At 39.8% G+C, this 17,148-nt stretch overlaps 1 protein-coding gene across 3 annotated transcripts in view; it reads left to right on the forward strand.

Annotated features, from left to right (window-relative positions):
• atg7 (ATG7 autophagy related 7 homolog (S. cerevisiae)) overlaps window positions 1–17,148 on the forward strand; it is a 58,045-nt gene that overhangs the window by 12,579 nt on the left and 28,318 nt on the right. For all 3 annotated transcript variants that reach the window (XM_004548558.3, XM_004548559.3, XM_004548560.3), the window contains exons 13-17: window positions 2,507–2,701; window positions 4,081–4,326; window positions 5,798–5,913; window positions 11,165–11,240; window positions 14,638–14,718. In XM_004548558.3, coding sequence (XP_004548615.2) covers window positions 2,507–2,701; window positions 4,081–4,326; window positions 5,798–5,913; window positions 11,165–11,240; window positions 14,638–14,718 — 714 coding nt within the window. The remainder of the gene's footprint in view (window positions 1–2,506; window positions 2,702–4,080; window positions 4,327–5,797; window positions 5,914–11,164; window positions 11,241–14,637; window positions 14,719–17,148) is intronic.

The following is a 17,148-nucleotide window of genomic DNA, read 5'->3' on the forward strand; positions in this document are numbered from 1 at the left end:
AGCGCTTTGGGGTCCTTAGGGACTAGTAAAGCGCTATATAAATACAGGCCATTTACCATTTTTTTTTGGGGGGGGTATATATTTCAGCAAATGAAAAAGAAAAAGCAGCCTAACAAACACTCAAGAAGGGCTGTGGATTGGTTTGAAAGGGGGCAGCCTATTAAGCGACTAGAAAGTGCAAAGACTGGCTGCATATTTATAACGTGAGTCACATGTGCAGTATGCATTTCAAAATGAGGTGATTCACTTGTCTGTCCTGGAATATTATGCAATGTTGGGGTCAGAAGATCATGAAGCTTAAAAAAATGATTGGGCAGTTTTCCCTTTTATATGTTGGTGGCAGATTTAATCATCTCGGTATCTGACAGCTTCATTGACTCAGAACCCATTTATAGTGTGTGTGTGTGTGTGTGTGTGTGTGTGTGTGTGTGTGTGTGTGTGTGTGTTTCCATGACCAATCATACTGTTTTCACATTAGCTATAAACATTTAAGCCAAAAATGATTTCTCCTTCTGAAAACATGACACTTCAAAGCTGGAGTGAGTTGACTGAATCAATAGCAATCTAATGGACAGCAAATACAAAGCTACTGCCAGGAGATTTTTGGCATAGCTTAGAAAAAGCATCCAGACAGGTTGCTTTGCACAGATAATAAAATTAGCCTCACAGCACATCTAATGCTCACAAACCAAACACGTTATCTTCACTTTTAAATCTGGAGCGAAATCCACTTCTGGAGCCTCTAAATCATTTTTAAAGCATTTGAAGAAGACTGACTAAGAAAAGCAGCGTGTAAAATGCTTTCACACCTTCTGCTTCTTGTCAGCTTGTAAGTTTTAACTAAACTGACCATGTGTAGGAGTCTCAAAACTTGTGTGTCCCTAGCGTGCCTGTGCCTTTATCAGTCACATCTCACACAGCGACTCCCTCAGTGTTTAAACGTCTGATGTAATTTACCTTAAACTGTGTAAGATTCAAGCCTCATTGTTAAAGTATTGATTTTTCAGAGCTTGCAATCATCTCTGTAATAACGTGTCGGTGAAACGAGATACACTAGGACGGGAAAATGGTGTCACACATTAAAAGAAACGTGATGTCCTTTTAAGTTGAACACACACACACACACACACACCTGTCATGTCATCAACTTGACATCCAGGTCTCTCGCCAACCCTGGCCCACCCTTATTTTCAGTTTCTCTCTGAATGTTCTGGGAATGAAATAGAAAGTGAAAAAACGGACACGTGGTCATGACGTGTCGTGACACTTTGTGTTTTCACCATCAAACTAGCTGCATCCACACCTGCTCCTATTTGTAACAGTGTGAGCGTGTGCCTGCTTGGCTTTCCTCCCTGCTTGTTTTTCTGCAAACGTATGGGTGTCAGGTGCAACTGTGAAAGATGGAAAGACAAATATGAAGAGGGTGAGCTGAAAGTGCAGAAGTACTTTAATTGAACTGGGGGAATATGGTTCAAACAAGGTCACAATGTTGAAAATGTCAGGCAGATTTCTTATTTTGTATGTGGGCGAACACCTGACACAAGTCACCTGACATTTCCAGGAGCTTCTTTTTCTCGCTTAAAATTTGTTCTCATCAAAACTGGATCATCAACAGCGGCTTGTTTGGATTGTTTTATTTTTCCAGAAAGTTTTTTTTTCTCACACTCAAAAAGATGTATGTCTTTCTTGGCTGTAGGTTAAGGATGTTTATAGAGGAAATTGGAATATGATTACCACCTCTGCAGCTTAGCAACACTTACGTCAGTGAAATATAAATTCAAGACTTGGTTGACAAGCTCCCACACTTACAATGTGAGGAGTGAAGGCAGAAGACCCACTGATTGAGTAAAAGTGGCATTTTTATTTTTTCTTGTTCAAATCTCGCACTTCTGCTTTGCCCTTTCTGTCCTTCTCTTGACTATGAAATGACTCTTGACATTTCCGTTTGCCTTGTTGTCGAGTATACGCTCCCTGGAGATAAACATGGCACGAGAATTTTGGCAGTGGACAACAAAAGACTGAACATTGCCTTTTTTAAGGATATTTTGTTGACTTTAAGATGATCTTTTATGTTTTATTTTCATACTGCTGAGTTATACAGGACCATTTTTTTTCTGATCTCCCCAGTCTGTCAGTTACCAGACAGCAGATTTTCAATCTGTGACTGAGGAAATCCATATTTTCATGTCTCAGAAGATTTCTGTAACCTGACTTCTTTTTATGTCTAAGGTGCTTTTGGAATGGCACTATTCTTTTATGTCCTTACATATTTTATACTATAGAGATTTGAGCCAGATGTACTGGAAAAAGAATACCTCCTGAGAGTATTAAAAGTTGGTTTCCCCATAAATAATGTATGCATATGAATCAAATACATTTTAATAATGTCAAAGAGAGCTGATTGTGCAAACAAAAGACTTGTACATATTGTACATATCGTGCTAGTTACCACACATGTCTGCTCAATTTGTAAGCCGTTCCTTACCTCTATTTCTTTCTATTGCAGAATGCAGAAGGTTACAATATGAGCATCCCCATGCCTGGCCACCCTGTGAATTTCTCTCAGGCCACTCTGTCTCAGGCCCAGAGAGATGTCGAGCAGCTGGAAAAGCTAATTGAAGAGCACGATGTGGTGTTTTTACTAATGGATACAAGAGAGAGCCGCTGGCTGCCTACGGTTATCGCTGCCAGCAAGAGGAAGGTAGGAAGGAACGGTACAATATGTAGAATGAACGGTCACAAAGCAGTGCGGTAGGGTGTGTGTGTGTGCGGGGGTGGGGTTCGATTATAGCTCCACTTATAGTATTTTACATAAAAACAATGAATGAAATGATGACATGCAATGTGAAAGTGGACACCTGCAACGAAGTGTGCACTCATGATTATTATTAAACTCTGCAGTTTAGCGGAGCTACTTTCAGCTCATTATTTGGTTCTGCACATTCGCCCTGTCGCCGCTCTCATGAACTCGCTTAGAGGAGACAGCTGTTTTCAGCAAAAAAGCTCTAAATCAATCCACTGAGCAGCGTCGTGTAGCAACTAGACAAACTAGTCTGTGAATAAAAGTCAAACATAAAACACCAAAAAGACCAAAATAGACGTAAATATTCAACCTTTTTACCTAAATGACTAGAAAAGTAATTAGAAACAAAGTTTTTAATAGTTCATTGTTTTATACTGCAGATTAAAAGTGCATGTTATACTCCACCTTTTTAATTGTTTTATTCTTTGCTATTAGGGACTTTTTGTAATCTACACAATGAATTGTAAAGGATTTTATTACTTTATCTAGTCTCTACTGGCGCATTGTAGTCTAGTCTCAGATGTACATAAACAGAACAGGCTTTATGAGCTTTGTTGAGAGTATTTTGATAGTGGCACAGGAAATCAATACCATGGATTTAAACAGATCTGTTTGCTCAAAGGTTACTTTGGACCTCAAGCCACAGTGCAGCACTCTGGCAGGAGACATTAATGTCTTTTTAACTTTGTTTTTCTTTTATTTACCTTTAAGCTTGAATCTGAAATTGGGAAGCCCTTTCACTTCTCCTTCGGGAAACTAAGATTGCTTGATAACTCAAGTCCAACTTTTCTCTTTACCATTTTATATTAATGTTATTTTATAATTTGCCATGCAAAATTGGATTTATTGAACATTGTGTCAGGAACTTGTAATGCTTCCAGTGGGAACAGTAATGCAACTCTTATGTTGCTGTGTGCTGTTAAGTGGGCTGTTGATGAGGTTTTTTTCTGATGGCTGGCTCAACTGAGAGGTTATTTGGCCATTTGTGCCATGGAGCTGTTTCAGACTTCACTGCTAATTGGCATCAAAATTTGTTTCAAGTGCTGCTCCAAAAATGTAGATGCTTTCCGTAGAGGCCAGTAATGTTTTATGTGATTGATTTTTTAAAAAATAATCCAACATGATGTTCCCTTATTGTCTGCATAAGAGAAGCCACATTTAACTGGTTGAAAATGTACTCAGGGCAAATGGCAAAAATATCAGTAATCAAGCCAAAGCAATTTTGATTCTTTTTTTTCTTTTATGACCATGATTTACCATAATTGTTATTTTCACAGCTAGTGGTGAATGCTGCTCTAGGATTCGACACATTTGTCGTGATGCGCCACGGCCTGAAGAAACCTCCCAACACTCAGAGCGTTTCCACCGAGCCGGACTCCTCCCCTTCCTGCTCCTCTGCCTCCTCGTCATCCTCCACACCGGCCGGTGCTGCGCCCACTGTCCCGGGATCGTCCCTGTTTTCAAACATCCCAGGGCACAAGCTTGGCTGCTACTTCTGCAATGATGTTGTGGCACCAGGAGATGTAAGGAAACCACACAGATAACAAGTATACACTCAACTAAGTAGCTCACCTAATGCACTCAAAACCAGGTAGACGCTGCTGCAAAGTCGGCTGTGTTGTTTACAGGAGTTAAAATTAGTGATGGTCGCATGAGCGAAATCTCTTTTCAGATGTTATTTTCAAGCAAACAAGGTTTTGAAATGGTCCCAAGCAAACAGAAGCTGAAGTGAAAATGATTGCTATTAAAAAATGACGGTCCCATATGAGATATGAACTCGAATCTCCTGAGTGAAAGTCTCACATGATTCCTGTTTTTATGCTTAACTGTTAGGAGCATCACATCAGTGTTGTGTTTAAGGTTGCCTGCACACTTCGTAGTCATCAAAAATCTGTTGCTTTTAAATGCAGCATTTGGTTTAGTTATTGTTTGGTTTTCATATTTTTGAGAAAGATGGTTGTAATTGTTTTTCTGTAAGAGTAACAATATGCAAATCCCCCCCAAGAAAGAATAAAACAGAACTTGCAGCTTTGTAGCCTCGACACCCACATTCCCACATTCTGCTTGTGTCTCTGGATGTTCTTTGTTTTGGGGATTTTGGATTTTCTCCTTCTCTTGACCTTTTCGGAGTAATGCACGAAGATTCTTCATAGGCTATTAAAGGGTGTGGCATTTGTTGGAAACTTGCTGCAATGAGCTCTGACTTCTACTGTAAATGCCATATGTGTCGGTCTCTCTGTGAAACATTAAAGTAATACTAAGATTTGAACTTGAGGCAGAGCCTGCTATCAGTATATTCTAAATGTTGATCTAAGGTTGAGTTCAGTGAATGAATAAATATAGAGTTTTGCATATTGTTTTAAAGGTTTAAGTGAGACAGGCCTGAAGCAAAATGATACAGATTGTCTAAACATATGGGACATATTCAGTGTGAGAATGTACTGCTGCAAAAATAAAACATGACCAGAAAATAAAAATGAAATGCCTTTGACTCTAAAGGGCTACATGTCAGATTTTGTAGCCATTCCCCTGGTAAGCATGTGTGGTCCACAGCGTAATATCCCCAAAATGAATATTTGCAGGTTTGGCACAAACACTAATGATCCGTTCATCCATCCATTAGCAATACCCTCTTACCCTTTTACATGTGAGCCGGAGCCTGTTCCAACTGACACTGGCCAAGAGGTTTGCAGCCACTGACACTAATGGTCCATTTATGAAAATACTATGGCATTACTAACACCCTGCTCAACTGGAAGTATCCGCTAGTCATCAGTGTGTCATAAACAGTTTGTGATCAGCAACTTGGTCAGAATTCCCCTGGAGAAGACCTTCAGCCAGTGCCAAGGTTTCTCACCTCTCGTTTCTCTACTTATTGTGGAGAAAGTCCTCTCAGGTTTACTGGATTGACCTTTGGCTTTTTGGAGTTCCAGGGCATGATTCTCTATATTGATCTTCTTACTATTTTTGCTGTGTTTTGTTTTGCTAAAATAGTCAACCCGGGATCGGACTCTGGATCAGCAGTGCACAGTCAGCAGACCAGGTCTTGCCATGATTGCCGGAGCGTTGGCTGTTGAGATGATGGTCTCCATTCTACAGCACAGTGAAGGGTAAGTATGACAAAATATATGTTTGCTACTAATAAGAAATTGAAGTTGTATTAAGGGTGTAACTACTGGCCGTTATACTTGTGTAGATTTTGATGCAAATAGTCGCTGGGACATCACTCATGGGTTTATTTAGAAGTAGATTACTGTTTTGATTACTGGATTCTGTGAACATGAGCGCGATCATATTGATGACCAGTAGGTAAAAGCGAGCCATGCCCCAACTGTACAACCTATTTTATGCTTAATAGGACTGTTATTTACGAAATGAGCCTTGTACTGTATTGAAGCAACCCCGAAACTAATGGTTGAAGCCACAAAAAAATGTTGACTGAGGGAATAAATCGCTGTTAGAAGTACAGTCATCTTCTCATCGACTGCTAAACAGACACGTCTCCTTTGCAACATGTGTCCTTCATTATTGTTTAATTTGTTTATGTATATATTTACTTATTTTTGACTGTGGTTATGTGTAATGAACAGTAACTGTAGGCTAAGAAGGAAGTGGAGCCTGATGTCACAGAGTTTAAAATACTCAAATATTTACTGGGAGAGACCAGGGTGGACAGGATAAGGACTGAGTATATTACAGAGAGAGAGCTACAGTTGGATGGTTTGGAGATAAAGTAAGAGAGGCAAGGTTGAGAGTAACATGTGCAGACAGAGAGGGGAGTGGATATATTGGGTAAAAGGATGTTGATGATTGGGCTGCCTGGCAAAAGGAAAAGAAGAAGAGAACACTTATGGATATAGTGAGAGTGAACATCTAAAATGCTTCATTTGACAGAAGAGTTTGCAAAGGTTAGGGTGAGATGGAGCCATCTAATCTGCTGTGGCAACCACTGAAGAGAGCAAGTGAAAGAAAAAGCAGGCTAGAAAGATGCTAGTCTAACAGTAGCTTTACATTAATTCTTGATTACAGATGTACACAAAATCATTAGCCCCCTGATGACATTTTAAGTTGTTGTCCAAATTTGCCCATGTGCTTTTTTTAATTTAACAGAATCAGGGATCTTCAAGATAGCATTTCTAAACATATTAGTTTTCTTTAGAAATCATAAAATACTTCAATTTTCACACAATAACATAATTATTATAACAAAAACATACCAGGCTCAGTATTGTTACCCCCCTGAAAAACGACCCTTTTGTAGAGCAATAACACAAACCAGTCCTGATGTCCTTTAACTTTGTAAAGCTCGACGGATGTAAAATTGAGTTAAAACTAAAGGATATTTTCCCATTTATTCACTTGAGAAGGCTTCAGGCCAGAAACAAAAGAAAATCAGTTTAGACTGGAGAAAAAGAATCGTTGATGCTCTCAAAGCAGGAGATGGATATACAAAGCTATCACAAGGTTTATAATTGTCGAAAGCTGGAATGAGAAGTATAATCAAGAAATTCAAAGAGAGCGACACAGTACAGAGCAAGCCTGGCAAAGGTAGGAAGTGAAAGAGTTCACTCATTCATAGAAGAAGGTCGCTAAAACCCTGCACAGAAATGCACTGCAAGGCTGTAGACTGAGGAAAAACTCAATTTCTGCGTGGACACACCTTCAAGCCAGACTCAAGTACACTTGAAACAACCTGAAGATTGTGCATCATTTAATCACATAAAGCTAGACAACTAGAAACTGAAAACTAGAGCTATTTGGCTACAGAGACACTGCTTATGTTTGGAGAAAGAAGGAGAGGCGTAAGAACATCAACCCACAGTGAAACTTGGTGGTGGGAGTATTATGTTTTGAGGATCCTTGAGTGTGACTGGAACTGGGAATCTCGTCAAGAACAAAAACGATTTTAAAAGAAAACCTCAAGCAGTCAGCGTCAAAACTGGATAGCTGTCTTCCAATAAGACAACAACCATACATCCCACCTGGTGAAGAACAATGTCAATGGTACTGACTGGCCTGCACAAAGCCCTGACTTGGATTCCCCTGAAAATCTGCGGATTGACTCAAGACTGACAGACAGGTAGATAGGCATATAGATACATAGACACTTTATTGATCCCACATGGGAAATGATTGTGTTATGGCAGCAGGAAAGAATGAAAAGAATAAAAATGGTTCAGTCTACAATAACTAAACAACATAGTTATAGTAAAAGTGACGCGGGCACTTATCAGTTTTTTTTAAAGGAAGAGTAAGAACATTAATACACATTAATGTTAATAATACATTAATAAAGAAGATATAACACAGGTAATATCTATAATGCAATCTTCCTCAGGTGTGGAGTTGAGCAGGGGAGATGGGATGTCCATGTTTGTTCAGTGACCTTCTGTCCCTCATTGACTCAGACGCCTCCAAATTTTGGCCAATGATGCTTCTGGCCTTTCGAATCAGTTGGCATCTCTGGCACTGACACTGACCCCCAGGAGAGAACAGCAAAATAAATAGGGGAATTGTCACAAACTGGTAGAACTCCAAATCTTGCCGAACATGTTCTGTATCTGGACTTCATCAGAAAGAGGAGTCTGCTCGTCACCTTCTGCTACGCAGCATCACTTTTGATCTTCCAGTTCAGTCTGTTCTATTCAGGTGGACTTAGAAGTATCCGTAGCTGCCCATGTTGTTAATGGGCCGTGTCACAGATTTTCTTTCCTCCGAAGGTCAACCACCATCTCTTTGTCTTGACCTTCAGAAGCAGGTTATTTCTGCCAGACCACTCCACAAAGCTCCTCACCAGCTCCCTACAAGAAACAACTGCAGGCTGTTGTCCAGCAAAAACAACATATAACTCAGTATTAGCATTGGTGGGGAGGGGTAGTTTTTGTAAAATAATTTTGTATTTGTGTGCAAAGTAAATGCCAGCATCCAAAATAAAACTAGTATGTTTGTAAAAACTGTGTTAAAAATCCTTTGCTCTGTTGAACTGCACTTAGAAAATACTTTAAAACATTTCATTTTCATACGAGCTAACAATTCTGTCATCTGTATGTCTGTTTAAAAATAAAACAGCAGCTCATTTAAGCTCAGCAGGACATGGCTATGGCTATGTAACAAACTGTTAGCTGGGGGATCTTAGACCACTTTGATCCAGCCTATCCCAGCAGTCATAGTGTAAGAGGCAAGGTACAGCCCAATCATATCCAGCCCAGTCTAAGACTAATGGAAAAACAGAAAACTCTTTGCTCTCACATCCACACTGGGAGCCAATCTAGCATCGTCATTTAACATAACATGAGCGAACATACCAACTCCATAGAAAAGCCTTAGCCAACCAAGAAGTTTGAACCCAGAACCTTCTTGCTGTGAGGCATCAGCGCTAATGCGCTGCACTGTCAAAGCCCCAAACCTGCATTTACTTGCTTTCATCTATAAGGGTAACTACACTTACACTTTCTGGTAAAACACTGTCACCTGGTGGTGAAATTTTTAGTTAAATTTTACAAATTCTGTTTACACTTAGATACATTTTACACTTGAAAAAACTATATATGTTAGAAGGGAAAAAACCGTGTGTATACTGAGCTATGCATCAAGGTTTGACTGCTTTTAATGCCATTAGATCGATATTTTAACACAAGAGTCACTTTTGGAGCAGCCTCACGTAGTCATTAGACGATCTGGAGTTTTTAGCTAAATGTCAAACTGGCTTTATTTTTTGACACTGAAGGTTGACCCTTGCCGTGACATTTTAGACCTGTACGCAACCTTCATCTTTTATGTATTAAAATGTATGGTCTGGCCATGCATTCATAGGTTGAAGTGTTGGGCAAAGTGTGAGAGGTTGACAGCAGGTATTCTTGTCTCTTACCGGTGTCAGTGGATATTTCCCAATGAACACTTGAGTTTATTTTCAGCACAGTCTGCTTGACTCTTGCGTCACACCTCTGGTTTTTGTGTTTCTGGTATACAATATATGCTTCTCAGCATGGTGCTAGAAAAAAAATCATACTCAGAATCATAGTAGAAAAAAAGTTTTTATGTCATACTGCCCTCTTCTTTTACACACACAGTCCACATTCCAATCTGGATTTAATAAAACATCCTTGCAAACACTAGAGGGCTAGCACTCTCCTCCCTTAGTGAACGGCCCTGATTACCAGTACCTGTCTGAAGTACTCTCATCAGTGCTTCACTCCAGGCTTAAAGCTAAGGGAGATGTTACCTTTTTGATGGAGCAGCACAGCAGCTGAGGTCTCACTGCGCTGCAGGTAGCATTGGTAATTTGGTTGTAGCACAGTCCTCCCCCCCCCCCGAAGAGCTTTTACTCATTTTCATGCTTCAAAAGCTCTAACACAGAGGTTCAGTCAGCCCTTAAGTTCTCTTTGCAGTCTGTGCTAGCTCGATATTTCCGTCTCTTAGAATGTGTATTTTTTTCTTAACGCCAATGGGGATGTGTCCATGCCTATTAAGTGTGTAGTCATGTGCACGGGTGTGTCTTTGTGAAAATGGAATTGTGTGTGCCCTTTTTGGTGAAAATCATACTAAAGTGGCTGCTTGCTGGGCCTGATAAGACAGCCATTTTCTCTCAGAATGTTTTTGAGATGTTATAAGCTGTTACAAAGCCGTTCTTTCGGTCCTGGATAAAAAGCTTAGAAAGTAAAGGAGAAGGTGAATTTCCATGTGCTTTTTCCAGAACTTCTGTGTTTATGTAGCTCCTTGCTTTACACCAAGATCTCTCTGTGTCTTGCTTCAGCTACTGTCTGTGTCCTTGTTTTTATCTTAGTAGCTGTGTTTGTGCCTTTCTGTATAACCCCAATTCTTCCAGCTCTTTATCCCAAAAAAGCCCCTTACACCAGCTCTCATTTGAAATCTTACTCCATAGCAACCACTGGCTTTAGAAAATTGGCACTTCAGGATTAATGTTGCTGCAGTTTGACAGAGATTTCTGACTTTGCAAAACCACTGTCAGCTCAGCGCGAGATGTGATATTTCACTTATTGTTACCCACACAAAGTAGAACCTTTTAACCCTGATTACATTTACTGGGGAGCAGGAGCTCTCAGATCACATGAAAAATGTAAAACCTTTTAATATTCAAGGAAGTAGGATCTATTAGTTCTCAGTATAGAAAACCAAAGTCAGTGTTTCTTAGCAGCACATTTAGATTTGCTGTGTATAATAAAAAATCATCAGAATGCAGTGTATTATAATTTTCTGTGGAAGGTTGTTTAAGCAGGTTTGCTGGTTTTAATTCTTCATCTTATTTATTTATTCATTTATTACTTATTTCTTAAAAACTGCCAAAATTGCACAAGCATGTGTGTAGGAATATAAACTTATGTCCCTTTTCTTCTCCTTCAGAGGCTATGCAGTGGCCAGCAGCAGCGATGACAGAATGAACGAACCTCCCACCTCGCTCGGTCTCGTGCCACATCAGGTCAGACATATAGATGCACTCATATGAAAATCTGAAATTAATAACTTGCAAAATGTTGCTAAAAATCCAAAGTATGCATGTAAGAGTTAAAAAAAATAATAAAAAGAATTGCATAACAGACAGTAAACTGTAATTGCTGAAGTTGAATTCAGGGTCAGCATATTTACAGGCTATTAAAGTTTTCCAGACACCTACATACAAAGCTCTCAGTGACTCAGGGGAACAAGTGGCAGATCCTGAAGGCGGAGGCTGAAGTATTGCTTTAACATTCTGAAAAAGCTGCATTTCACTGAGAGTCCAGTTTGGGACTGCGAAGAGAACAACAGTGCAGAAGAGAGATAATTGCAAAGGAGTATCTCAGCATTCACCCCAAGAAGAAATGATTATGTTTTGATTCAGCAAGTGAAAAGGGGCACAGTTTGCTGTGTTGTTATGCATACTCTGTGAAAAGAAGGACAAGCAGAAATGATGGAAGTGTTGCGTAATTCAGCAGCCTCGCTGTTATAGTATTTCACTAAGTGCCCTGCACACAACCTTGCCTTAACAGCTTGGCAAGTCAGTGATTTCTTTTTTTTCAGTTTTTAATATTCTGCTGGGTTTTTGTCCACATCAGTATAAACATACATATGTAGAGACAACATTCTTACATCTGATGTTTTTTATTCTGTAACAATACACAAAGGTTTCCCATTTTGGTGACTTTAATAGTCATTAAATATGTTCAAACTGAAAGATCAAACATGACTCAAGGTTCCTAATGAGGAGACTTCATCATGCCTGGAAACCATCATAATTAAGAGATCTTAGTCTTTCCGAGCGCCAGAAGCCCATTTTCTGGGACAGGAAGAGATTTTCTGATATGCAAACTTTAGCTGCAGATTTGCATGTCTTTGTGCTTTATGAATTAGTGCCTTTCAGTCCTTTTGTAGAAATGAGTCAAGAGTAAGGCGCTATGGCTCGTCATAACAGGCAGTAACTAGACTTGAATTTGGTGCTGCCAAATAGAACAAAATTAATTCTTTTTCATAGCTCGAGAAACACGGCACTTGAGGTCAGGCAAGGCTCAGCTGGAAGCTGTGGCAAAGTCATAGCTCATAGTGATAATCAATGAGCTGGTTGTAGCAGCTATTATGGAGAAGAAAGGAAAAAGAAAGGGTCCGTGTGCTTATCTGAATAGTGCATCTTTGTGTAGCTCTTTTTCTTTGGTTTGTCATTAGTAAAACTCAATTTGCAAGTTTTTTTTGTGTGTGGGTTTTTTTTGTTTAATGTTTTTTGGATTGTGTTGAGCGTGATTGGACTAATGACACATTCAAATTGGATTTTGTTTAGTAATATATTCATTTTTTTTCATGTAATAGAAAAGTGTAAATATTTTTATTGATTTTGCAAATTACCTAGGACAAACTGTGCTCCTGGCTAAATGGTGGTTTTTCATCTCCTCTATTTACGTATCACCATCAATATTCATCATCATGAAAACTGCCTTTTGCTTGACACATCTGCTGGCAGCCAAACAACCCATCAAAAAAATTGGCATTCAAATGTGGTATTTTATGTGTGTGCTCATGTACAGAGAGAAGGTGCAAAAATGATTGGAGTGAAAAATGCAAAATAAGTAATATGCTTGAGACGCACACATTTATGTATAAATGACTGAGGTGCTCAGTCCCCCGTCACTCTGTGCCTATACAGCACTCTGCAGTTTGTTTGGGTTTTTTTTGTGGTGCCACAGTGACAGCTTCTGGTGATTTGCAAAAATTGCACACTTGTATCTCCATTGTAACTGAAGTGCAGCTATACCATTGCCTTCCCCTCGTTTTCACGCGCACTGTCAATTTTGTGCCCTTGAATAGAGCTGTGTTTGAGAGATGTTCTCAACATGTTTTTGATACTTCTGTGTGTTAAGCCCAAGCTAAATCAAATAATCAACATTAAGGGTTACTATAAGTAACAACTACTACAATAGCACTTTACTCTGATATATATAGAATTAAACTGGATTTAGCTATATTGTCCAGTTTCACAAACTCCAAGACCTTTTATCTTCAGTCCCTCAATTACGGTCCCCAAAAAACAAGAATATAAGGGGTGGACAGCCGGGCCTAAGGTAGAAAATAATCCAAAATATCAAAATTGCAACGTAGATAATGGATAAAATGATCAAATTAAGCATGGCCTTAATGTGGGAGGAATGTTGAGCAACTTGAACTGGGATCCAAAGCGGCACATATATTATCATCCCTTGAAGTCAAAAGCACTGATTCTCAGTGGAAATGATGCACCTTGATTGCTTTGATGTAACTCAAGGATGCTTTGATACTCCATGAAGTAATTAGTGGTCTTACAGTCTTGAATGACATGTCTGACGAGCCGTGCTTAAACAGCAGTTAATCTTCATGTGTTATCCAAACGCGTGTTGAACTGTGCCTGACGTCGACTGAGCACATTACTTGACACACATATGTCATATGTGGTCAGTTTATGCTCTCTACAGAAAGCTATAGAGTCTGTTCACGACTGTCTCACTCGCCCACGCTCATCCACTGGTCTGACCCCCCCCCCCCCCCCCCCCCCTTCCCACAGTTTACCTTACTCTCTGGACATGGTGTGTCACCTGTCACTGCAGGTTAACACACAGCATAAGAAATGAGTTTGGTGCATATAAGGACGAACACTGATGCTCTTGATCTTAGAAACACCAAAAGCCATGAATTTCCACCTTTTCTCCGTCACTGGGCATCAGCAGTAATTGGCCACAAATGTTTGATATACTCGTCAGTCTCAGTCTCAGATAATTATACCCAGGAAATTGTTGCATGCTCCTCATGTTTTGTGTGTCATCAAAAAAACAAAAAACAAAAAAAACCCCATTATTGGCTGAAGCTTTTATTACAAAACAGGAAGCTGGGGGTGGATGAGGAAGGCGATTACAAGAATGTGATGTGAAAAGTGATACTGCAACATGCATGTATAGGATTAATTAAGAGTGAAGGCATTTAGCACTTAAAGATGATGAAATGAATCAAATTGAAACATGCCTTTATAACACCAGAGGGCGCTCTCTGCTTTCAGTTTAAACGGCATACAGAAATTGCTGGCAAATTTTCATTACATATGAAAATTTGTCATTTGTTTTGCATTTTCATCATGAAAATGCAAAATTTGTTTTGCATTTTCATGATTGTCAGTGGAAGCATTACTTTTTGCTTTCAAGGAATAAAAGCATCACCTTTGCCATTTCCTAGCAAGTCTCCTGGTGAACACACCGACTTCCAAAAGCTGCTTGTTTTTCTTGTTGTTTATCTTTTGTTAATGTCAGCTTGTCCCCTCTGTTGTCAAACCTTGATCACATAATTAGAATGTCTGCTTTTCTTAAGGGTCTTATTCTCCTCCACAGATTCGAGGCTTTCTTTCAAGGTTCGATAATGTCCTGCCTGCCAGCCTGGCCTTTGACAAATGCACTGCCTGCTCCCCCATTGTAAGTGGCACCAAATGTAACTGAATAGTTCTAATTATGTGTTTCTGAATCCAGTTTTGCAGCAAGACTGTGTTTTAATGTTGAACTGCACTTTGCCAGAAAAAAGTAGATACAATGTAGATGTGCCTTGATGCATCCCTCAATCATCCAGGTAAGGAAATCCCAAAAAATGGATTCTGTTCTGAGACTAGCACCAATGAACAATGGGCTGTGAGGTCTATATATATCCCCTGCTTAAAGTATCGAAGTATCAGATTAGATTCTGTTATTATGTGACAACATTGTTTCCAAACACAAATTGCAGCCTTAACAGAAATAGGGGGATTCCCATCTCTCCTATTTCCACATTGTGAAGTCAGTGTTGAAATGCAGTTCTTTGAGGAATACTGAATCCACACAGAGAGAGACACAGAAAAGCTGGTAAAAGCATATGGTAACAATCAGGCAGCAGTTGTTCATTGATGTCAGTAACTGTCGTTGAGTGTAATTAGCTCCCACTGCTGCTCTCTCTTTTTTTGTCTGTGTGTATGTGTGTGTGTGTGTGCATGTGCATAGATGGGTTGTTGAAGGGTTCACATATCCTAACTAAGGCCAAGTGGGGTAAGAGAAATTGCCCTTTGTGTTTTGTTTTGTTTTTTCTCGTAATAGGTTGATATCCAACTGGCCAGTGTGGCTAAGTGTGTAGCAATGTGACTCATTGTTTTTACACTGGTGTAAGACTGGGAACCAGGGGAGTCGCGATAGAAAAGTGCAAATTAAAGAAGGAGAAAGTTTTTTTTGTCATTTCGTGGCTTTTGTTTGTTTGTTTGTTTGTTTTTTTAAATGGGAATAATATCGAGGGTTTATAAGCAGAGGAAGTAGAGCGTTAAAAGCAAGGGTGTTGTGATGAGTGGCGGGCTGGTTCAGTCTTTCATTCTTCCCTGATCTCAATGCACTCTTTGTGTCTATAAAGAGGTCATAAAGCCCCAGATCTATCACTTTCATGTGAAGACGGGGAGAGAAACCAAGAGGCAGCAGGGGGAGGGAGTTGGCTAGCTTGTGCACTAAAAGTTTTTTTTCCACCTACGCTCTGACAAAAAAAAGAAAAAAAGTCTGCAGTTCCAGCCCATCTTAAGGTGTCATGTTTCTGCCTGTGTGACTGATGAGATTATTCGGTCTGCACAGAGGTTTCATATGGTTTGACAGGGATTGGGTAAAGCCTGTGTAGTTGGGAACAATGAACAACATGAGTTTGGAAAGACGATCCTTTGCTGAGGCAGGGATAAAGGTTATGTAGTGAAGCTGGTGAATATGTTTAATCCCACTCACACATCTTTTCCATCTGTTTTGCATTCGCTTATCATCCTTTCAGTCTCTTCTTTTATTCTTTTTTCAGTCTAGTCCTGTTTTACATCTCCTTCTTTCCTCTCGTACATCTTACCTTCTCTGCCTTACTTCTCTTCCTCCCCCACATCTCTCCTCCCATTGTGTGTTCCTCTAGTCCATCTATCGGTGTATTAAATAGTGTGTGGATGTGTGGGTTTTTGTGTGTGAGAGAGAGAGACAGCGAGTGCAGGTCTTTCTGCGTGTATTTCTGCCGCAGTCAGCTGTGTGCTGCCAGGTCTCTATGGAAACAAAACAATTCAGCCCCTGTCTGGGCTGGAGCAGTTCCTGTAGAGTTGGGGCTTTTCGCTCTATGTGTGTGTGTGTGTGTGTGTGTGTGTGTGTGTGTGTGTGTGTGTGTGTGTGTGTGTGTGTGTATTTCCTAACTCTCTGGGGCTACAAGCCAATAAAACTATACGCCAAAGAGTAAATCACAGCTGACGTGGCTTTGTCTAAAACTGTGCCAGATACCTCTTACTACAGCTACTTGTACACACCACCAAATATGCTTCCACTATTAATAGCAAACATATACTTTTTCTGTTTGGGTTGTAAAGTTCTGACGACATTTGTAACTGGTCACTAACATAACTCACAGTGTTCCTCTGTCAAGGTGGTCTCTCTTTTAAACTTGTACTTGCTTGTGTTGTTTTATCTTCAGAGTAAATCGTCCTTATTAAACCACAGATTGTAAAGATGAAAAGCAAAGAATATAAGGAGTGGACAGCCAGAGAGAGTCTGCGGGTATTTTTTGTGCTATGTCAGGGGGTGAATTTCCATTTCATTGCTTTTGCTGATGTGTGATATTAAGTTTTTAAAGCACCAACCAAAAACATTAATAGAAAATAATCAGATATAAAACATAGGATGCAATCATAAGTTACCACAAGTGCGCCCTGGGGAAAAAACAAAAAATAGTCCTTTAGATTGCCTGATCTCCTCTTCAAGGTAGTCTCCTTAGTCGGAGCTGCACAGCTGCCAGAAGGGCTTCTATTTTGGGAACGCTCAGTGGAAATCTTGTTTAAACCGCTCGCACTTGTGTGTCTGCATTTTGCGGTGGATGTAGTC

Source organism: Maylandia zebra, linkage group LG5 (assembly GCF_041146795.1).
Source record: "Maylandia zebra isolate NMK-2024a linkage group LG5, Mzebra_GT3a, whole genome shotgun sequence".
NCBI classification, from domain to species: Eukaryota; Metazoa; Chordata; class Actinopteri; order Cichliformes; family Cichlidae; genus Maylandia; species Maylandia zebra.